Source organism: Saccopteryx leptura, chromosome 9 (assembly GCF_036850995.1).
Source record: "Saccopteryx leptura isolate mSacLep1 chromosome 9, mSacLep1_pri_phased_curated, whole genome shotgun sequence".
NCBI classification, from domain to species: domain Eukaryota; kingdom Metazoa; phylum Chordata; class Mammalia; order Chiroptera; family Emballonuridae; genus Saccopteryx; species Saccopteryx leptura.
The window spans coordinates 92,763,123-92,787,297 of NC_089511.1; the positions used below are offsets into that span (position 1 = coordinate 92,763,123).

At 42.1% G+C, this 24,175-nt stretch overlaps 1 protein-coding gene across 1 annotated transcript in view; it reads left to right on the top strand.

Annotated features, from left to right (window-relative positions):
• Nucleotides 1-11,407: 11,407 nt before the first annotated feature.
• Nucleotides 11,408-24,175, top strand: part of BMS1 (BMS1 ribosome biogenesis factor) — a 60,938-nt gene continuing 48,170 nt past the window's right edge. Inside the window, exons 1-4 of the mRNA XM_066348939.1 lie at nt 11,408-11,539; nt 13,296-13,505; nt 14,933-15,123; nt 16,890-16,969. Coding sequence (XP_066205036.1) covers nt 13,330-13,505; nt 14,933-15,123; nt 16,890-16,969 — 447 coding nt within the window. The 5' untranslated portion in view covers nt 11,408-11,539; nt 13,296-13,329. The remainder of the gene's footprint in view (nt 11,540-13,295; nt 13,506-14,932; nt 15,124-16,889; nt 16,970-24,175) is intronic.

Here is a 24,175-nt window from a genome sequence, read left to right on the forward strand (position 1 = left end):
TGCTCTCTCTCTCTCTCTCTCTCTCTCTCTCTCTCCCCCTCTCCTCTCTATAATGAATAAATAAAATCTTTAAAAAAAAGTTTTAATGTTTCTATGGATTTCCTAAACAAATGTTGTAAGCTTGTGCCATGATGTCATGCTCCCCCAGCTGGTGTGTGATCAAGGGTATATAACCAGCCTCTGAGATGTATTTGGTGTGCACGATTTGGATCTGCAAATGCCCCGTGTTAGTCATATGCAGCCAGCATATTAATAAATCTCCTTTTAATAAAACCCTTCAAAATTCATCTGGACTTGGTGTCTCTACGTAAACCCACGGAAGTGAGGTACAGTACTTTACAACAACTACAGTGACTATGCAACAAGTATCCTTTTAGTTGTGCATTTTCATATGGTAGTAGTTGAAATCCATCACACACAATGAAAGGTTAATGCTATTTTTTTCCTGTGCAGATACATCTGTGACTTCTCATCTTTCATTGTTAAGGCAATGGAATAACATAACCCAGTACTACACCATGCACAATAAAGAACTGAATTGTGTTGGTATTGTCTTGAAGGTGCCATCATTGAACAATGCGGTACTGGCACTTAAATAATGAATATTGTTCAAAATTGTATAATAAGAATTCTTTCATCATTTTGAGCACCAGAATTGTGCATAAGAAGTGGTCTCTGATCTGGTCACTTTATACTCCTCTGTAATTTCAATTTCATGTGACAAAGTTGGGTTTGTAGATTGATGTTGGTTTGAATTCTTTACTTGCCTCTTTAATGAGTTAGTTTCTGGTAGCATTAACAGGATCTCTTTATCATGAATATCATGGTAAACTCTTCATAGTACCTGTGATGGTGTAACATTTGGTTCTTCTGCGTATTTTAACTTATTTAGGGTTTTCCTTACCACCACCCCCTTCAGTATCAGTGTTCTGCTGACGTTTTTCTTTCCTATCTTGGATGTATCCAAATCTGACTCGTTGTACATTGGGCATTGCAGATTCTCCTATCTTCACAGCACCAATACCTTTTAGTACTATCTTTGTTAAAGGAATGGAAATGGCAACAAAAACCATTATAATGAGGCATTGGCTTTTCTTCCATATTGTGCAGAGAATCTTCATGTAAAAATATCATATTGCTAATGAAATATATTTTTTTCTTTTCTAGCTGACCAATGATTGCTGATTTACTGGTAGGGGAAATCTTACTAATGTGTTACTGAATTGGTACCTGCTTTGGCCCCACTGGATCAGCCAGTAGGTAGGCACCAGGCAAGGGCATAGTGGTCTGCACTGTCAAGTAAGTGCGGGAGTCATACCTACTAAAGCCTCTCCAAATAGTGGCAGACTCTTCTTGCAGTCTGCTGCAATCATACCTTTGTAGGACATTCATTCAAGGAAAACATCAGACATTAACCCTGGGCAATGGGATAGCTTTAGGGGGTTCATTGGATGTCCGATATTTCCCCCATGACAGTTTCCACAGCTGACTGCTGTGTGGTGGGAGAGCCACACCCATTTTCACTCCTGAACAAGCCAAGCCAGATGCTCTGTTTAACTAAGTTGCTCCTTTATCGTCTACTGCTACTGAAAACATGGCCACTGTACCCAAACAAATGCCCAGTGACATATTAACATTACCATGTGTCACAAGATCCCACCCATGACTTGTTACCCTCTGTGCATTTCTCTAACTGTAGGAATCTTCCTCAGTACACAGAGCTAATTCAAATCCCATTCTTATGCACAATTTGAACCCTGACTCATTTACCTAACCCATGTGCCTTTACCAGTTGGTATACTGAGGCAAGAAGGGTACTTACTCCTCTGATGTTACTAAAAGTATACAAAATGTTGAATACAGTGGTTAACAGACAGAAGCAGAAAACTGTAAATGTTCTTCAGAGAAGAATATTAAATACCTAATTATAATATAAATGCTAATAAAGACAATAAAAATAACTATACTGCAATTTGGTAAACAAATGTACAACATAGAAAAGTATAATTTGCAACAGCAAACCTAAAAGTAAAAAAGAGAAAGAATAGGCCCTGGCCAGTTGGCTCAGCGGTAGAGCGTCGGCCTGGTGTGTGGGGGACCCGGGTTCGATTCCCGGCCAGGGCACATAGGAGAAGCGCCCATTTGCTTCTCCACCCCCCCCCCTCCTTCCTCTCTGTCTCTCTCTTCCCCTCCCGCAGCCAAGGCTCCATTGGAGCAAAGATGGCCCGGGCGCTGGGGATGGCTCCTTGGCCTCTGCCCCAGGCGCTAGAGTGGCTCTGGTCACGGCAGAGCGACGCCCCGGAGGGGCAGAGCATCGCCCCCTGGTGGGCAGAGCATCGCCCCTGGTGGGCGTGCCGGGTGGATCCCAGTCGGGCGCATGCGGGAGTCTGACTGTCTCTCCCCGTTTCCAGCTTCAGAAAAATACAAAAAAAAAAAAAAAAGAGAGAGAAAGAATAAATCGGTGCAGATTAATAAAGATAATAGACAATCAGAAGAGCCCTCTCTGATAGCTTAGTTAGAGCATCATCTTGAAGTATAGAGGTTACATTCAATTTCTAGTTAGGGCACATACTAGAACAGATTGTTGTTCCTGTCTCTGTTCCTTCCTCTCTCTTTGAAAGCAATAAACATTTTTTCTTGGTTTTGTATTTTTCTGAAGTGAGAAGTGGGGAGGAAGAGACAGACTCCTGCATGCGCCTGGCCAGGATCCACCTGGCAAGCCTCTTGGGTGTTGTTCCACTGTTGTAATCAGAGCTATTCTAGCACCTGAGGCAGAGGCCATGGAGCTGTCCTCAGCACCCGGGTCAACTTTTCTCCAATGGAACCTTGGCTGCGGGAGGGGAAGAAAGAGGGAGAAGGGTGGACAAGCAGATAGGTGCTTCTCCTGTGTGCCCTGGCTGGGAATTGAACTCGGGACTTCCACACACAGGGCCAATGCTCTACTGCTGAGCCAACCAGCCAGAGCCTAATAAAAATAAACACTTTTAAACAAAAAAAGACAATTAAAAGAAAAACTATTTTATGTATGAGGTTTATAAAAACAGTGACTACAAAACTAAAATCCAGATCTGAGACTCAAAATGTAAAAAAAAAGAAATGAAGACAATTTAAAAATCATAGAAGCCACTATTCTAAAATAGCAAACAACCAGAAGGGAAAAGAAACAATGAATATTTGGAACCAGAAAACAAAAACTAAAATGCGTATAGTAGTGGGCTCTCTCTGGAGCATGCCTACATCTTTCTTTCCCCTTCAGGCATGCATCTTTACTTTTCTCTCCTAAATTCTATAGGCTCCATGAGACTTGTAACCAAGGGAGCAGCAGGAAGTGGCAGCTTATCTCAGCTAAACTCCTGAAAATCTTTTTAATGTCCCCTTAACTGACTGAGCTAACAGCAGCCATGAATTGGCTCATGTTTTTCCTATAACATTACTGGAGTGCAAAATATGACTGCCTAGGATCTCTCTTGTTGCTCCTTCTACCCTAAGTTCTTCCTTTGTTTCACTGTCCCCAGCTTTATTTTATTTTATTTATTCATTTTAGAAAGAGAGAGAGAGGAGAGAGAGAGACAGAGAGAGAGAAGGGGGGGAGGAGCAGGAAGCATCAACTCCCATATGTGCCTTGACCGGCAAGCCCAGGTTTTCGAACCGGTGACCTCAGCATTTCCAGGTCAACGCTTTATCCACTGCGCCACCACAGGTCAGGCTTCACTGTCCCCAGCTTTAATGAACATACTCTCAAAATGTAAATGGGCTTAACTCACCAATCAAAAGTCACAATAGCAAGATGGATTAAGAAATAAGACCCAACTCTATGTTGCCTTAAAGAGACCCATCTCGGCTCTGGCTGGTTGGCTCAGCGGTAGAGCATCAGCCTGGTGTGTGGAAGTCCCGGGTTCGATTCTCATCCAGGACACACAGGAGAGGTGCCCACCTGCTTCTCCACCCTTCCCCCTCACCTTTCTCTCTTATCTCTCTCTTCCTCTCCTGCAGCCAAGGCTCCATTGGAGCAAAGTTGGCCCAGGTGCTGAGGATGGCTCCAGTTGCAGTGGAGCTAAGGCTGGGATGGGCAGAGCATCGCTCCCTGGTGGGTATGTCGGTTGGATCCCGGTTGGGCGCATGCGGGAGTCTGTCTGCCGCCCTCTGATTATCACTTCAGAAAAAAAAAAAAAAAAAAAAAAAGAGACCCATCTCAGCTTCAAAGACAAACATAGGATCAAAGGAAAAGGTAAAAAAAAATACTTCAAGCAAATGGTATGCAGAGAAAAGCAAAGCAAATGTAGCAGTACTTACATCAGGGAAAATAGATTTAAATTAAAAAGAAGGTAACAAGACACAAAGATGGAATTTTTATAATAATAAAGGATACAGTTTATCAAGGAGACATAACACTAATTAATACATATGAGCCTAATTTGGGAGCACCAAAATATATAAAGCAATTACTTACAGACCCAAAGAAAGAAACTGACAAAAATACAATTAAAGTCAGAGACTTGAATATCCCACTGACTGCAATGGGATCAGAGAAAGAATTGGCCTTAAATGACACATCAGATCAAATTAATTGATACTTATAAAACTTTCCACCCCAAAATGATAGAATACATATACTTCTGAAGTGCACATGACACATTTTCAAGGATAGATCATATGTTGTGACACAAAACTAGTCTCAATCAATTTAAGAGGATAGAAATCATAACAAGCATATTTTCTGACCACATGGTTGAAACTGAAAATTACTCATAAGAAGAAAGTGGAAAAAAAAGTGGAGAATAAACAACATACTATTAAAAAACTATGGGTAAAAGAAGAGGAGATCAAATGATATATACAGGAAAATATAAAAATTATAAAATACCAAAATTTAGGAGATGCAGCAAAAATGGTACTAAGAGGAAAAATTATTAGCATAACAAGGCCTACCTCAGAAAACAACAAAAAATCTCAAACAAGCTAACATTGAACCTTAAAAACCTAAAGAAGAGCCTGACCAGGCGGTGGCGCAGTGGATAGAGCATCAAACTGGGATGCAGAAGACCCAGGTTCGAGACCCCGAGGTCGCCAGCTTGAGCACGGGCTCATCTGGTTTGAGCAAAAGCTCACCAGCTTGAGCCCAAGGTCGCTGGCTCAAGCAAGGGGTTACTCGGTCTGCTGAAGGCCCACGGTCAAGGCACATATGAGAAAGCAATCAATGAACATCTCAGGTGTTGCAATGCACAATGAAAAACTAATGATTGATGCTTCTCATCTCTCCGTTCCTGTCTGTCTCTTTCTATCCCTCTCTCTGACTCTCTCTCTCTGTCTCTGTAAAAAAATATAAATAAATAAATAAATAGCCTGACCTATGGTGGCGCAGTGGATAAAACGTCGACCTGGAAATGCTAAGGTTGCTGGTTTGAAACCCTGGGCTTGCCTGGTCAAGGCACATATGGGAGTTGATGCTTCCAGCTCCTCCCCCCCTTCTCTCTCTCTCTGTCTCTCCTCTCCCCCCTCTCTCTCTCCCTCTCCTCTCTAAAAAATGAATAAATTAAAAAAAAAAAACCTAAAGAAGAAAAGGTCAATAAAAGGAAAGAAATAAAATTAGAGTGGAAAAAATGAACAAAAAGGCAATAGAAAATTAATGCAATGAAAAGCTGGTTTTTTGAAAAAGTAAAATCTACAAACCACTGGCTAGCTTCACCAATAATAAAAAGAGAAGATTCAGAAAGAAATAAAATCAGAAAATAAAAGATTATAATTGACAACACAGAAATACAAAAAAAAATTATTCAAGAATACTATGGCTTGACCAGATGGTGTCACAGTAGGTAGTGTCAGACAGGGATGCAGAGGACCTGGGTTCAAAACCCCGAGAGTGAGACATCAGTGGAGGAGACAGCCTTGGCCAGGCTTAGGTCTTACCTGACTATGATCTGCTCTAAAGGGGAGGGCCAGAAGGAGGAAAGACCCAGAGTGGGAGGGGGCCCCAGGCCGGGGAGTGAAGGGCCTGTTACAGGGACATCTCGCAGGAAGGAGATTGCAAACCCATGTCATTTTTTTCCTGTAAATCTTGTAATTTCATGCTCCAGGGGACACAAAGTAAGAGAGTTGATGGGGGAGTAAATCCAGCTCCCCAGCTGCTCCCCCCATTTTCCCCTAGAAGCCTCCCTGCTGCCCAGCTCTCCCCACCAGGAAGCAGATGCTTCCTTTCCCCACCCTGCCCATTGTCCCCTCCGACTTGCCTGGGCTGATCAGCTCCACTGAGCCATTCTGTACCCCCACCTCTTCCCCTGACCCCTCCACCTTCCAACACCTTTGGAGGACAAGGAGCATTTGTCCAACCCATGTCATTAGATGGGGAGGGGTTATTAGAAGCAAGGCAGGCATAGGCGTGGGGACTCCTTCCTGGTGATCCCCTGGCCACCCACCTCTCTCCCCCTTCACACCCCCTTCCAACTTCTCAGAACCTTCTGATTTGGGCAAGTCAGACTTTCACTTTCTGAATTGAATCTTGAGAAGAAACCCCACCCAGGCCACTAATCCTGGTGTGAAGTTCAGGGGCAGGGGCAGGGTGGGGGAGGCCTCGGCTGGGTGAGGGGCTGCTGCGAGGCATGCCTTCCTGAACTCCAGGTTTGCTGGGAGACATGTTCCCATAGATATACCAGTGGGTATTTAGATAATCTCCTAAAGCAGCGGTTCTCAACCTGTGGGGGTCACGACCCCGGTGGGGGTTGAACGACCAAAACACAGGGGTCACCTAAAGCCATCGGAAATTTTTTGTTCAACCCCCGCCGGGATCGTGACCCACAGGTTGAGAACTGTTGTCCTAAAGTAACCTGGATTTCAGCGTCCAGGGAGGCACAGTGGCTCTGCAGAGGGGAGGTGTATGTATATATGCTCGGTACACAGGGGCATGCTCGAAGGGTTTGCTGAGGGGCAGTGCATGTGAGTGTGTCCATACCCACCTCACAGGGTCTTGTTGGACGATGCCTATGGTGAGGTAGGAGAGTAGACGTCCACGTGAGGACAGACAGGTGTGTGGGTGGACAGAGGTGAGTGAGCCACAGGTAGGCATGAACAGGTTAGCTGGGCATGAGGCTGCACTGGGTGAGGCTGAAGGAGGTGATGGAATGGTGAGAGATTCGTGAGAAGGGAAGGGGCAGACACTTCGCAAATGCTGTCAAAGTGAAGGCATTGGTCCTTTAATTCCTTTAGTACCTCAGAGTGTCCCAGTTTTGCAGGTGAGGAGGCTGAGTCAATAATGGAACAGCTTGTCCAAGGTCACACCACTGGTAATCACACTGGGATTCAAACCCAGGTCTGCCTGATGTCGGGGCCCCAAGTCAAAGGCCTGGACATGATGGCTCCAGCTCCCAAGGAGGTCTCTGAGAAACCGGGAGCAGACAGGCTTTGTGCTTCTGGAACATGGGTTCGGGAAAGTCCCCACATCCCTTGCTCCGAGCCTCCCACTGACCCAGGAGCGGGGGAGTGCAGGGCTGGGCTGACCTTACAAGGACTTCCTGGGTCTCCCTGGTCTCTCACTCCCCTACCCAACCTCTCATCACCCATCTACCCACATTCCAGGCCCACCTATCTGAACTGCTCCTCCTGTAAATGCCACACACTTCCCACTCCTGTGACTGCTGGCTCAGCGTCCACACCAAGCCAGTCATGGCCTCTACGAACAGACAAACACAGTCATAACTTGATATTTCACAAGCCCCTCTTTTCAGGTCTGGATTGAATTCCCTCAGTGCCATCCTAGATCCCCTAGACCCAGAAAGCCACCCTGAGCCTCCACCCTCATCCCTCAGCTGCGTGCTCTGATTCCAAGTGAGTGCTTCTTCCTTAGCCCCTACCTACCACATAGTAAGGCCTTGGAGCCAGGTTTCCTGGGCTCAAATCCTGGCTCTGACACCTCCTAGCTGTGTGATCTTGGGCAAGTTACTTCACCTTCATCATCTGCAAAATAAAGCGGATGATCCCTATCTCACAGCCTTGCAGGAGAGAATTAAATGAGATTTTGCCTGTACAGGGGAGCAGTGTTTGCCTCCCCAAAATATGCCAGCTTTGGGATGTTCATTATTTTAGGCTGGTTGATTTTAAGAACTAGCAGACCTGGGAGAAGCTCTGAAAACCAAATGGAAGGTACCCTATGCAAAAGGCATCGGTGAGGGAGCTTGCCACCTGTAAGGTGTTTCCCACATTGTGCCAGGCCTGCCATCACTGTCCATAGAGGAGCCTGCACAGTCTGCACAGCCACCTTCCCCTGCTCGCTGTGCTCTTCCTGGGAACCTCCCATAACTGACTCTCCACCCCCAACATCATCTTTTGTCTTTAGCTGAAAGAGGTATTGAAGGGGGTGGTGAGCCACTCTGTTCCTATGTCTCTCCTATGTGTACAGGAAGTATACGTGCTATTAAACTTGAAGATTCTTCTCCTGCTCAAAAAAAAAAAAAAATACTAGCAAATAGGCACCCATGCATCAGCAGAATCATACATCATGATCAAGTGGCATTCATTATAGGAATGCTAAGATGGTAAACACTCACAAATCAATCTATGCGATACACAAGATTAACATCATGATAATATAAATAAATGCAGAAAAAGAATTTCACAAGATATAACAGCCATTAATGATAAAATCACTCTAAAATGGGTATAAAGAAAAGTACCTCCACATAATAAAGGCCAAAAATAACAAAACCCTTAGTGAACATCACAGTCAATGACGGCAAACTAAAAGCTTCTCTAAAATCAGAAACAAGACAAGGAGGCTCACTTTTCTCATTATTATTCTACCTAGTACTGAAAGTCCTAGCCAAAGTTAATAGGAAAAAATAAAATAAAATAAAATAAATAAAAGGCATCCAAATTGGGAAAGAGATAAAGCTGTAGGTATTTGGAGATGACATGATTCTACAGATAGAAAACCCTAAAGACTCTAACAAAAAACACTTAGAAAAAAATAAACAAATACGGTAGAGTTCAGGATACAAAAGCAACATACAAATATCCATTGATTACTTACATAGATAGGAACAATAAAATATCAGAGAGATGAAAAAAAAACCCATTCATAATTACAATAGTAAGAATAAAATAAACTTAACAAAGCAGGTGAAGGACCTGTATGCTGAAAACTATAAGACATAATTGAAAGGAATTGAAGAAATGGAAAGATATTCTTTGTTCATAAATTGGAAGCATTAACATTGTTAAAATGGACATATTACCTATAGCTATGTACAAATTTAATGCAATTGTTACCAAAATCGCAATGGCATTTTCACAGAAAAAAGAATCTTCAAATTCATATATTATAACAAATGACCCCAATTAGCTAAAGCAATTCTGAGGAGGGGGGGGACAAAAAGCTATATTCTACACAGGTACAGTAATCAAAACAGTGTGGTATTGGCAGAAAGATACAGAAACCAATGAAACAGAATTGAGATACCAGAAATAAACCCACGTGTATGTATATGGGCAATTAAATTTTGAAAAGAGGCCAAAAACATAATGGGGAAAAAAGTCTCTTCAATAAATGGTGCCAGGAAAGTCACTTGCAAAAAAATGAATATAAAGTATTTGACATTATACACAAAAATGAACTCAAAATGAATTGAAGACTTGACTATAAGACCTAAAATAATAGCCTGACCAGGCAGTGGCTCAGTGGATAGAGCCTCAGACTGGGATGCAGAGGACCCAGGTTCAAGACCTAGAGGTCACCAGTTTGAGCGCAGGCTCATCTGTGTTGTAGTAATATAAGGTTATAATAATTAAATATATAAAAATATAAAAATATGGATGATATATAAAAGTAATTAAAAAGGATATTAAAAATAATTATTAAAATTAAGTTATGCCAATTGAATAGGAATTAATATAGTGGCTTAATGCCATAACTTTGTAATGTGATAAACAGACTCTGACTTACAAGCAGAGCCCAGTTAGTATGTGTGAAGTTATACATAGATAAGAAGTGGCTTGGTGTTATTTACATTAACTTTGTAAATTAATGAAAATAAGAACATTTTAAAAAGTGGTTTAATGTAAACATTTCAGTAGATTGACATAAAGGGGGTTCCCTGCGAGGTACTCCCAAAAAGGTAGTTTGAGGTGATAATCCTGTAGATTGACACCTGTTAAAAGGCATTGGCCAGAAAGGGTACTAAAGCTGAGGGGCCCCTGCTGCAGTAGTCGCCCAGACTCCAACGTTGATTGGACTGTCTCCACACCACTCTGAACTCTGACCAAAGCCAGCCTACGGGGGCCCCCTTAAGTTGTACCCAGGCACGCTGAAAGAATTTGTGAGTAATAAATTGCCTGTGTGATTATTGCAACTAATTTGTGTGTCGGTCGTGTCTTTCTTTTGGTGGCATTTAACAGTAGCATCCTCATAGCCGCCTCAAGAGTAGTCTCAAAGAGGCTGCCAGCCCTGCTAATAAGGAGTGTCCCATTGCAGGGGGAAGTCGAATCAGGGACGCCTGATCGACGTAGAGCTTGGGCTCTACTGGTACAACCTAGTTAGAAATAAGCTCACCAGCTTGGACCCAAGGTCACTGGCTCCAGCAAGGGGTTACTCAGTCTGCTGTAGCCCCACGGTCAAGGCACATATGAGAAAAGCAATCAATGAACATATAAAGTGCCACAACGAAAGACTGATGAGTGATGTTTATCTCTCTGCATTTCTGTCTGTCTGTCCCTATCTATCCCTCTCAATGACTCTCGCTCTCTCTGTAAAACAAATAAAAAAAAATAAAGTACTCTTTTAAAAAAAGACCTAAAATAATAAAACACATAGAAGGAAACAGCCACTAAACTTATAGACCTTGGTCTCAAAGGGGTTGTTGTGAACTTGATCCCAAAGGCAAGGAAAGTAAAAGCAACAATAAATAAATGACCCTATGTAAAACTAAAAAGCTTCTGCACAGCAAAAAAAACCCAAAAACTGACAACGAAAGAGAAAGGCAACCAGTTTGTCCCTGTCCTCAAAGTCTAACGGTCCCAGCAAAAATGGGAATTACAGCAAGGACGGAGCCGGAAAAATGTCCAACTCTGTACTCAAGAAGAGCAAGGGGACAAGCCTCAGCTACCAACCGAGTGAGAGTCGCTAGACCAGTCGGGAAAGCGCGGTTTCTCCAAGGTGACCAGAACTGAACGTCACTTCCGGTTCCCGTCCGGCACTGGAATGGGATACCGGGCCGCACGATCTCTACGGCCTCAGGGGCCGCTCAGGCGCGGTGCCCGGATTCCCGCATGACTAGCCCCTCCTTGAGTGCTACGCTGCGTGGTTCCTGCAACCAGATTCCTGGGGCGGGGATGCCATGCACCTTCAGCCAATCAGAAGTCTTTCTTGCGTCTTCCCTCCGCGGGTCTCTTTCTTCTGCCCCCGCCTTGTTTCCCCGGCGAGTAGAGCGCGAGCACATGGCGCTCTTCCGTTTCCGGCGCTGTCCACGCGGATCTGAAGAGGAGTTGCTGTGAATGTGGTGACGGCCGCGGTGGCGTTGGGGTCTCCAAGGCAAGATCGAGAGTGGAGCGCAAGGTGAGGCCTCGGTCTGTGTCTCGGACAGTCCGTCCCCGTGATGCGCAGGCGCCGGACAGGCGTGTTTAGTCCCTGCGGGAGTCGTGCTGTGAGGTTGCGGGAGGCGTGGGTGATGCACTTGTGCAGACACCCTGGAGGGGAGCAGAGGGCGGGGAGAACTGGGATCGTGTCCTGGGAGCAATCCTAGTCAGTGGCTTAAGACCTTGGCCAGATCTATTCTTTCCAAGATGCGCTGCTACCCCCTCCCCCCCAAGGAGAAAGGCATCGGGGATGTACAAGTTCGACACCAAGGTATAGTAGAGAAGGAACATCGTGTCCTGAAATCGCAGCTATTTAGTTTCAAAGTGCCCCTGGAGCCCAGCTGTCCTAAATGCCGGGCAGTAGCATTTCTTTGTGCTGGTGTCTATGGACTTTCTATTTCCGCTGCTTTAGGGGAGACTCTCACTGACCCTCCGCGGTGCCGCCTTGTGATGTGGCCCTCACTATCGCTGAAGACTTGAGTTTGAATTCCCTCTGTTGGTCAGGTCACAGCTGTAGCCATCTTCTGGCACAGGGTAGGCAGACACACGTATTTATTGAACTGAAGATAATTCAGTACCTTAATTATATGAGGTGATTGCCTCTCGCTCCTCTTTTTTTGTTAAACATGTGCTCATATTGTATGCAGCCAGATTTCTTAAAAAAAACTTAATTCATTTGTTCTCGGTTTATGGGCCATATGAATTTTGGGGACGCCCAGAAGTCGTAAGGGTTTCTGCAAATCGCTGTGGCCCCCAGTCATAGTCCACTGCCAGTCACATCTCACACAGGTAGATACTTAAGTGTGTATAGGTGATTATTATAATTTAAAAGTTTTACAGAATCAAACTAAAAGTAATAGTTATCATGTTGGCAAGTTGTCAGACTGCTTTAATTTTTAAAAATAAAATACTTTAGGCCCTGGCGGGTTAGCTCAGTGTTAGAGCGCCGGCATGGTGTGTGGAAGTCCTGGGTTCAGTTCCCAGCCAGGGCACACAGGAGAAGCGCCCATCTGCTTCTTCACCCCTCCCCCTCTCCTTTCTGTCTCTCTCTTCTCCCATAGCCAAGGCTCCAGGGGAGCAAAGTTGGCCCGGGCTCTGAGGATGGCTCCATGTGGCCTCCGCCTTGTGCTACCAATGGCTCAGGTTGCAACGCAACAGCCCAGATGGGCCGAGCATCGCTCCCTGGTGGGCATGCCGGGTGGATCCCCGTCGGGCGCATGGGAAAGTCTGTCTCTGCCTCCCCGCTCTCACGTCAGAAAAATACAAAATAAATAAATAAGTACCTTAAAAAAAGGTTTTAAGTTTGGAAGCCACTTTAGTCCAGTTAATATTTTGGGCTGATGATATGGTAGCTACTAGTCACATAAGACTGTTTAAACTTAGAATTGAGTTAATTAAAATAAAATTTCAGTTTCTCAGTTTCATTTGGTCCATTTTAAGTTTTCAGTAGCCACAGGTGGTTCGTGGCTGCTGTGTTGAAAAGTGTAGCTATACAATGTTGCCATCACTGCAGAAATGGACAATGCTGATACAGTAAGTGAAGATGGTATACCCTAAACAGACAGAACTGATTTATAGCAGAGCACAGCAGTGAAACTGGGCATCATATTAAGCAATTTCCACCCCTTTGGGTGAACAAATACTTATCTCTTTTTAAAGAAATAAATGTACTGTTTTTTCCTGTTTGTTGTTGGGATTGTAAAATGCTTCCCCTGCCCCCACCTCATACAATGTAGGTTAGAGTTACTTGTGAATTGGTAAAAAGCCACCATGGAGACTAAGGACCAGAAGAAACACAGAAAGAAAAACAGTGGACCTAAAGCGGAGAATAAAAAGAAACGGCATCTGCAGAATCTCCAGCTTGGAGATGAAGAAAGTGCCCAGAAGAGAAACCCCAAAGCTTTTGCAGTCCAGTCTGCTGTGCGGATGGCTCGATCCTTTCACAGGTATATTTAGCTGGATCCTAGCGGTTCTTTCATTTTTTTTCTTTATAAACAGTAGAGGGGTCTCTCCAGGTGACATTTGGATACAGTAGTCTATTCAACTGTAAAGGACATGGAGGTGCAATGCCATGTTTTTTATTTACTAAAATGTAAGAAATCTTTCCTGTGGAAGTTGCCTTAGCTCCGCATCTGTGTACTGATTGGCTTTTTTTGCCCAAGAAAAAAGCTTAAGAGTTTTTCTTTATAGAATTTGTTTGTTCGTAAACATTAAACAACTTCTGTGGTAATAGATGTGCTTATGTGTTTCTCTTTTTCCTGGATATGCTTTATATCACTGTAATGTGCAATATTAAATAGCTTATTTAACAGAGCCTTATTATATGCCAAGAAGTGGGAGAGCCAAATTTAACTCCATAGATCAGGGGTCTCAAACTCGTGGCCCGCGGGCTGCATGCGGCCTGCCGAACAATTTTGTGCGGCCCGTGGATTAGTCTGCGGGCCGCACAAAATTGTTCGGCAGGCCGCATGCGGCCTGCGGGCCGCGAGTTTGAGACACCTGCCATAGATTCTGCTCTTTAAAATAAATTTTTTAATTTTTAAAATTTATTTATTGATTTTAGAGACAGAAAGAAACATCAGTTTGTTGTTCCACTTATTTATGCATCCATTGTTTGATTCTTATAGGTTCCCTGACCAGGGATTGAACCTGCAACTTTGGCATATCAGGTCAATGCTCTAACGTAGTGAGCTACCTCACCAGGGCATAGCTTCTGCTCTAGTCCATTATGATACACTGCCTTCATCCTTTTTTTCCTTTTTAACTACTGTAATCAACTAATAATGCAACCAAATTTAAAATTTGTATAGTTTTGGCCCTGTCCAGTTGGCTCAGCAGTACAGCATCGGCCCAGCATGTGGAAGTCCCAGGTTCAATTTCTGGTCAGGGCACACAGGAGAAGCGCCCATGTACTTCTCCACTCTTCCCCTTCTCCTTCCTCTCTATCTCTCTCTCTCTTCCCCTCCCGCAGCCAAGGCTTCATTGGAGCAAAAGTTGGTCCAGGTGTTGAGGACGACTCTGTGGCCTCTGCCTCAGGTGCTAGAATGGCTCCGGCTGCAACAGAGCAACGCCCCAGATGGGCAGATTATTGCCCCCTGGTGGGTATGCTGGGTGGATCCCGGTCAGGCACATGCAAAAGTCTGTCTGACTGCCTCCTGGCTTCTAACTTTGGAAAAATACAACAAAAAAAAAATATTGTATAGTTTTAACATTCTGCACTGTTGAAATTAATCTGTTATATATTACCAAAGTGGTTATTTGGATTGGAGCCAGAAGTTAGCAAGTTAAGTTCCGCTGTCTTTAAAATCTTTACTTATAAGAATAAACCTTTTATATTTTGAAAATAAATTTACTTTTTTTTTTTTACAAATAGAACTCAGGATTTGAAGACAAAAAAACATCATATCCCAGTGGTTGATCGAACTCCACTAGAGCCCCCACCAATAGTGGTGGTGGTGATGGGGCCTCCAAAAGTTGGAAAGAGCACTTTGATTCAGTGCCTCATTCGGAATTTCACCAAGCAGAAGCTGACAGAGATCAGAGGCCCTGTAACAATTGTGTCAGGTAGGAGGGTGTTACCCCAGACTGAAATAACAAGTGTTGCCATTTGAAAAGCATGCGTGTCATGGCCTTATTGAACTTTTTTTTTTTTTTGACTGGCAAATGTTGTGGTAATATTGTCACTTCATACTACCTCTTCTGTAGTTTTTCTAAGTTGGCTGTATCTTTAGAAAAAGGTTAAATTTACCTTACTCTGACTGCAGTGTGGATTTGCTAGTGTTCCCCTCTGAATGGTGGCAGGCCTGGACAGGGCAGCAGGGTGAGCACTTGCATTTCCTATATGGCAGGTGCTTCCATTCTGGAGGGAGTAAGGGAGTTTTCCTCTCTTTTTCCTGCATTGATAGATGATGACTTTTCTAAATTTGAGAGAAGATGAAACAAATTCCCAAAATGGCAATGGTAGAATCTGAACTCTCTTATTATAGCTAATAGACAGTTGACCCTTGAACTGCACATGTCCACTTATATGTGGGTTTTTTTCAATAAATGTATTATTGGCTCTCTGTATCCCTAGGTTTCAACTTTACAGATTCAACCAATCATGGACCAAAAGAGTATTTTCTGTTCATGGTTGGGAATCGGCACATGCGGAGGCCAACTCTATGCCTTGTTAAATGTTACCATTTTAAAGATTTTTTATTTATTTATTCATTATAGAGAGGGGAAGAGAGAGAGAAAGAGAGAGAGAGAGAGGGAGAGAGAGAAGGGGGGAAGAGCAGAAAGCATCAACTCCCATATGTGCCTTGACCAGGCAAGCCCAGGGTTTTGAACCGGCAACCTCAGAGTTTCCAGGTCGACGCTTTATCCACTGCGCCACCACAGGTCAGGCAATGTTACCTACCATTTTATACAAGGGAATTGAGCACCTGCGGATTTTGCTACTTGTGGGGGTCCTGGAACTGATTCATCATGTATACCAAGGGATGACTAAAGTTTTCTGGGAGTCAAAAGTTACATGCAAGTTTTCCACTGCACAGGGGTTGATATCCTTAACCCCTGATTGTTCAAGGGTCATCTGTGGTTGGATTGAGGCTTTTCTTTGTATTTAATGGATATTTGTTATGGTGGTGATTTCTTTAAACTTAGTTTAGAGATAATGATTGTTCTATGAACATTCTGTTACATTAGATTTGAGGATGTTTTTATTTTATTTTATTTTTTATTTAAAAAAAATTTTTTTTTAATTTATTTATTTACTTTTTTAGATTTTATTTATTCATTTTTATTAGAGAGAGGGGGGGGAGAGAGAGAGGAGAGATAGAGAGAGAAAAGGGGGAGGAGCAGGAAGCATCAACTCCCATATGTGCCTTGACCAGGTAAGCCCAGGGTTTTGAACCGGTGACCTCAGTATTCCAGGTCGACACTTTATCCACTGCGCTACCACAGGTCAGGCCAAGGATGTTTTTAGCTATAATGAAAACACAGGAAGCTTTGATGGAGATAGAAGCCTTAGCCCACTGCTGAACAGCAGGATCAGGGTCATCATGAAGCCTACTTGTCTGCCAATTCTTGTCGGAATTTTACCTGTTTGAGCACTTTATTCAAATGAATAGGCTTCTGGTGATATTTAAAGTTAGAGAACATAGCAAGAAAACCAATATGGAATATATTTTATAAGTTTTCTTGTGTGAAATGAACTTCTGGTCTACTCCTGTAAGTGTATACAGTATTTTACTGATGTATTTATATATAGTTAAAAATGTTCGAGTTAACAGATAACAGTTTTCCAAGATTTTTAAAAAAGTTTAATTTTCATCTTCCACTTATAGGTAAAAAGCGCAGACTCACCATTATTGAATGTGGATCTGACATTAACATGATGATTGACTTGGCTAAAGTAGCAGATTTGGTAAGTTACTGTGGTCAGTGTGGGTTTATGACAGGGACTTATAGCAGTGTGGTAGGTGTTTATCCCATGTTGAAGGAATTAAGGTTTGTGATTATTAAAGAAATGGTATTATCAGGGATGCAGTAGTTGTATTAGAAATGATGATGGTCATAATTATAATAAAAATGGAATGTGCATAATGAAATGTATTCTAAAATCTAAAAGCAAGTCATAGGGCAGAGAAAACCTTTAACAGACATAGCTAATAAAAGCTCATTAAGATATACATACATACATACATACATACATACATACATACAGTAATAAGCACCATTTCTTGGACCCTTTCTGGGCACTGTGTTAACACCTTTCTATAAACTTAGCTCAGCTGATCCCCAGTATGCCTTAGATGTAAATAGTTATTATCTCCAATTTGCATACAATGAATTCAAGGCTCCCAGAATTTGTCAGAGGATGGGAACTCTGTTCTTGGATAGTGCCAGAACCTCCATTCTGTATGATAAAATAAATACATGGATTGCTCTGGAGAAGTCAGTTTATAATAAATCATCTGTGCAGTACTCAGCATATGGAAATTGTACAGCCTCGGTGACATTTACAGAAATGATGTAGTTCACTAATTACTTTTTAAACCAGCAAAAATAAAGACCAAAAAACCCGATTAAGTCATATTGACCAGGGCCTGACCTGTGGTAGCGCAGTGGATAAAGCGTCAACCTGGAAATGCTGAGGTTGCCGGTTCGAAACCCTGGGCTTGCCTGGTCAAGGCACATATGGGAGTTGATGTTTCCTGCTCCTCCCCCTTCTCTCTCTCTGTCTCTCTCTCTCCTCTCCCTCTCTCTCTCCTTTCTAAAGTGAATAAATTAAAAATAAAAATTAAAAAGTCATATTGATCAGAAAGTATGGGATAACAGATAACCTTGGTGTGTGTTTGGTTTTTTGTTCTTTTTTTTTGTTTTCTTTTGTTTTTAAAATTTTTAAAATTTTAATTTTTGGGTGTACCTAGATTATAGTGTCCCCCTGAATACCTCCCCCCCTTCCCCTATGTCCCCTAGAACATCCCCATTGCCCTCCTCCCCTCAACGCTCTCCTCCAGGTTTTGCTTTACTGCTCTCATCCCATTGTATCATCCCCTTTCCCTCTGGACCCTTTGATCCCACCTGTCTCTATTCTGTTCCTCAGTTCATATTGTTCATTGGATTCCTGAAACAAGTGAAGTCATATGGTATTTTTCTTTCTCTGCCTGGCTTATTTCTCTTAACATAATAGTTTCAAGGTCCATCCATGTTGTCACCAAAAGTAAGATTTCCTTCTTTTTCATGGTACATTGTGTATATGTACCACTGCTTTTTTAATCCATTCGTCCACTGTCGTACACTTGGACTGTTTTCAGATCGTGGCTATTGTAAACAATGCTGCCAAAAACATGGGGTGGGTGCATTTCTCCTTTTGAATCATTGATGTGGTGTCCTTGGGATATATTCCTGAAAGTGGGTTAGCTGGGTCAAAAGGCAGTTCGAAGTTTAAATTTTAGAGGAATCTCCATACTGTTTTCCACAGTGGCTGCACCAGTCTGCATTCCCACCAGCAGTGCAGGAGGATTCCCTTTTCTCCAAACCCTCTCCAGCACTTATTCTGTATTGTTTTGTTGATGAGCACCATTCTGACTGGTGTGAAGTGGTATCTCATTGTGGTTTTAATTTGCATTTCTCTAATGATTAGTGATGTTGAGCTTTTTTTCATATGCTTATTGGCCATCTGTATGTCCTCTTTGGAGAAGTGTCTGTTCATTTCTTTTGCCCATTTTTGACTGGATTGTTTGTCTTCCTGGTGCTGAGTTTTACAAGTTCTTTATAAATTTTAGTTATTAACCCCTTTTATCAGAAGTATTGTCGAATATGTTCTCCCATTGTGTGGTTTGCCTTTTTATTTTGTTCTTATTGTCTTTAGCTGTGCAAAAGCTTTTTAGTTTGATATAGTCCCATTTGTTTATCCTGTCTTTTATTTCACTTGCCCGTGGAGATAAACCAGCAAATATATTGCTGAGAGTGATGTTGGAGAGCTTATTGCCTATGTTTTCCTCTAGGATGCTTATGGTTTCATGACTTACATTTAAGTCTTATATCCATTTTGAGTTTATTTTTGTGAATGGTGTAAGTTGCTGGTCTAGTTTCATTTTTTTACAAGTAGCTGTCCAATTTTCCCAACACCATTTATTAAAGAGACTACTTCATTGTATGCTGTTACCACCTTTGTCAAATATCAATTGTCCATAAAGGTGTGGGTTTATTTCTGGGTTCTCTGTTCTGTTCCATTGATCTATATGCCTGTTCTTATGCCAGTACCAGGCTGTTTTGAGTACAATGGCCTTGTAGTATAACTTGACATCCGGAAGTGTGATACCACCCACGTTATTCTTCTTTTTCAAGATTGCTGATGCTATTTGTGTTCTGTTTTGGTTTCATATGCATATGAATTTTTGGAATATTTGTTCAATATCTTTGAAGTATGTCATCGGTATTTTAATTGGCATTGCATTGAATTTATAAATTGCTTTGGGTAATATGGACATTTTAATGATGTGTATTCTTCCTAACCATGAACATGGTATATGCTCCACTTTTTTGTATCTTCCTTGATTTCTTTTATCAATGTTTTGTAATTTTCAGAATATAAGTCTTTAACCTCCTTGGTTAAATTTACTCCTAGGTACTTTATTTTTTTTGGTTGCAATAGTGAAGGGGATTGTTTTCTTAATTTCTTTTTTCAGACAGATCATTGTTTCTGTATAAAAATGCCTCTGATTTCTGAATATTAATTTTATACCCTGCCACTGTGCTGAATTCATTTATCAGGTCCAGTAGTTTTTTTATTTGTTTTATTTTTGTATTTTTCTGAAGTTGGAAATGGGGAGGCAGTCAGACTGACTCCTGCATGCGCCTGACCAGGATCCACCTGGCATGCCCACCAGGGGGTGATGCTCTGCCCATCTAGGGCGTTGCTCTGCCACAACCAGAGCCATTCTAGCACCTGAGGCACAGGCCATAGAGCTATCCTCAGCGCCCGGGCCAACTTTGCTCCAATGGAGCCTTGGCTGGGAGAGGGGAAGAGAGAGACAGAGAGGAAGGAGAGGGGGTGGGGTGGAGAAGCAGATGGGTGCCTCTCCTGTGTGCCCTGGCCGGGAATCGAATGCGGGACTCCTGCACGCCAGGCCGACGCTCTACCACTGAGCCAACCAGCCAGGGCCCAGGTCCAGTAGTTTTTTAACTGCGACTTTAGGGTTTTCTATGTACAGTGTCATATCATCAGCAAATAATGATAGTTTTACTTCTTCTTTTCCAATTTGGATGCTTTTTATTTCTTCTTCTTGTCTGATTGCTGTGGCTAGGACTTCCAGAACTATGTTGAATAAGAGTGGTGAAAGAGGGCACCCCTACCTTATTCCTGATCTTAAGGGGATTGCTTTTAACTTTTGCCCATTGAGTATGATGTTGGCTGTGGGTCTGTCATAGATGGCCTTTCTCATGTTGAGGTATGTTCCCTGTATTCCAACTTTACTGAGAGTTTTGATCATAAATGGGTGCTGGGTTTTTTTTTTGGGGGGGGGGGTTGTATTTTTCTGAAGCTGGAAACGGGGAGAGACAGTCAGACAGACTCCCGCATGTGCCCGACCGGGATCCACCTGGCACGCCCACCGGGGGCGACACTCTGCCCACCAGGTGGCGATGCTCTGCCCCTCCGGGGCATGCTCTGTTGCGACCAGAGCCATTCTAACACCTGGGGCAGAGGCCAAGGAGCCATCCCCAGCGCCCGGGCCATCTTTGCTCCAATGGAGCCTTGGCTGCGGGAGGGGAAGAGAGAGACAGAGAGGAAGGAGAAGGGTAGGGGTGGAGAAGCAGATGGGCGCTTCTCCTGTGTGCCCTGGCCGGGAATCGAACCCGGGACTTCTGCACGCCAGGCCGACGCTCTACCACTGAGCCAACCGGCCAGGGCTAGGTGTTGGATTTTATGGAATACTTTTTCTGCATCTGTTGATATTATTTGGTTTTTGTTCTTCCTTTTGTTTATGTGATGAATCACATTGATTGATTTGTGAATGTTTTACCAGCCTTGCCTCCCCAGAATAAATCCCACTTGATCATGGTGTATGATTTTTTTTTATGTACTGCTGTATTTGGTTTGCTAATTTATATATATTTTAAAGATTTTATTTATTTATTATAGAGGCGGGAGAGAGGGAGGGGAGGAGCAGAAAGCATCAACTCCCATATGTGCCTTGACCAGGCAAGCCCAGGGTTTTGAACCGGCAACCTCAGCGTTTCCAGGTTGACGCTTTATCCACTGCGCCACCACAGTTCATGCCCTGGTTTGCTAATATTTTGTTGAGAATTTTAGCATCTAAATTCATCAGGGATATTGGCCTACAGTTTTCTTTCCTTGTGTTGTCTTTGCCTGGTTTTGGAATCAGAATTATGCTCACCTCATAAAAATAGCTTGGAAGTTTTCCCTCTTCTTGAATTTTTTGAAATAGCTTGAGAAGGGTAGGAGTTAGTTCTTTGAATGTTTGGTAGAATTTGCCTGTGAAGCCATCTGGCCCAGGGCTTTTGTTTGTTGGGAGTTTTTTGATAACTGTTTTGATCTCATTTGTTGTAATCAGTCTATTTAGGTTTTCTGATTCTTCCAGATTGACTTTTTTTTTTTTTTACAGGGACAGAGTCAGAGAGAGGGATAGACAGGGACAGACAGAGAGGAATGGAGAGAGATGAGAAGATCAATCATTAGTTTTTCGTTGGGAGACCTTAATTGTTCATTGATTGTTTTCTCATATGTGCCTTGACCGTGGGCCTTCAGCAGACCGTGTAACCCCTTGCTCGAGCCAGAAACCTTGGGTCCAAGCTGGTGAGCTTTTGCTCAAACCAGATGAGCCCATGCTCAAGCTGGCGACCTCAGGGTCTTGAACCTGGGTCCTCTGCATCCCAGTCCAACGCTCTATCCACTGTGCCACCACCTGGTCAGGCTCCAGATTGATTTTTTTTTTCTTCTATGTGCCTGACTACTAATCAAACCCAGGACATCCACATTCCAGATTGATTTTTAAAAGATTATAATTTTCATGGAATTTGTCCATTTAACCTAAGTTGTCTAATTTTTTGGCTTACAGTAAGTTCTTCATAGTGTTTTCTTTCAATCCTTTGTATTTCTGCTGTGTCAGTTGTTACTTCTCCACTCTCATATCTACTTTTATTTATTTGAGTCCTCTCTCTTTATTTTTTGGTGAGTCTGGCTATAAGGATTCATCGATCTTGTATACCTTTTCAAAGAACCAGCTTTTGGTTTCATTGATCCTCTGTATTGTTTGTTTTGTCTCTATGTCATTTATTTCTGCTTTGATCTTTATTATTTCCTTCTTTCTACTTCCTCTGGGCTTTTCTTGCTGTTCTTTTTCTACTTCTTTTAGATACAGAGTTAAGTTGTGTATTTGAGCTTTTTCTAGCTTCTTGAGGTATGCCTGTAATGCTATGAACTTTCCTCTCAGGACTGCTTTTCTGTTTCCCATAGATTTTGAGTTGTTGTATGCTCATTTTCATTTGTTTCGAGGAAATTTTTTCTTTCTTTCTTAATCTCATTGTTAACCCATTCATTATTTAATAACATGCTATTTAGTTTCCAAGTGGTTGAGTGTTTTTCAGTTTTTCTGTTGTGTTTGATTTCTAGTTTCATGCCATGTGGTCAGAGAAGATGCTTGATATGATTTCAGCCTTCTTAAATTTGTTGAGACTCATTTTATGCTCTTATATGTGGCCTATCCTAGAGAATGTACCATGAGCACTTGAAAAGAATGTATATTCTGCTGCTTTAGGGTGAAAGGTTCTGAAGATATCTATTAAATCGAGTTGATCTAGTGTTTCCAATAAGTCTGCTGTTTCTTTGTTAATTTTCTTTCTTGAGGATCTATCTAGTGATGTTAGTGGGGTATTGAAATCCCCTACTATTATAGTGTTATGTTGATCTCACCCTTTATGTCCAGCAAAGTCTGCTTTATATATTTAGGTGCTCTTATATTAGGTGCATATTTATAATGGTTATCTCTTTCTGTTGGATTACTCCCTTTATCATTATGTAGTGACCTTCTTTATCCCTTACCATATTCTTTGTTTTAAAGTCTATTTTGTCAGATATAAATATTGCTACCCCAGCTTTTTTTTCATTTTCATTTGCATAAAATATTTTTTCCATAAATATTTTCATAAATATTTTTCAGTTTATGTGTATTTTTTGTTTTGAGGTGGGTTTCTTGGAGACACCATATGTACAGTTCCTGTTTTTTTATCCATTTAGCTACCCTATGTGTTTTGATTGGAGCATTTAATCCATTTACATTTAAGGTTATTGTTATATACTTGTTTCCTGCCATTTTCTTTTTTAAATCTACATTTCTCTTTAACTAGATTTCCCCCCCACTTTGTTCTGTCTACAACAGGCCCCTTAACATTTCTTGCAGCTTTGGTTTGGTTGTGATGAATTCCTTGAGTTTTTTTTTTTTTTTTTTTTTTTGTCTGAGAAGCTTTTTATTTCTCCTTCTATCTTAAATGGTAGACTTGCTGGATAAAGAAGTGTTGGTTGTCGGTTCTTGTTCTGCATTACTTTGAATATTTCTTGCCATTCCCTTCTGACCTCAAATGTTTCTGTTGAAAAGTCCTGTGTCATCCTTATTGAGGCTCCTTTGTAGGTGATTGACTGCTTTTCTCTTGCAGCTTTTAGTATTCTTTCTTTATCTCTTAGCTTTGGTATTTTGAATATCATGTGTCTTGGTGTGGGTCTGTTTGGGTTCTTTTTTAATGGGGTTCTCTCTGCTTCTTGAACCTGTGTAGCTCTTTCCTGCATCCATTTAGGGAAGTTTTCAGCTATAATTTCTTCAATCAGGTTCTTTATCCCTTGTTCTTTATCCCTTGTTCTTTCTCTTCTCCTTCAGAAACCCCTTGTTTCTCTTCATGTTGTCACAGAGCTCACTTAGAGTTTCTTCAGACTTTTTTATTCTTTTTTCTTTTTGCTGTTCTGCTTCCATGCTTTCGCTTATCTTGTCTTCTGTGTAACTGATTTGATCCTCTTCTTCCAGCCTGCTTTTAATTCCTTCTAGTGTAGTTTTCATTTCTGATATTGTGTTTATCATTTCTATCTGGTTCTTTTTTATGATTTAAGTGTCCT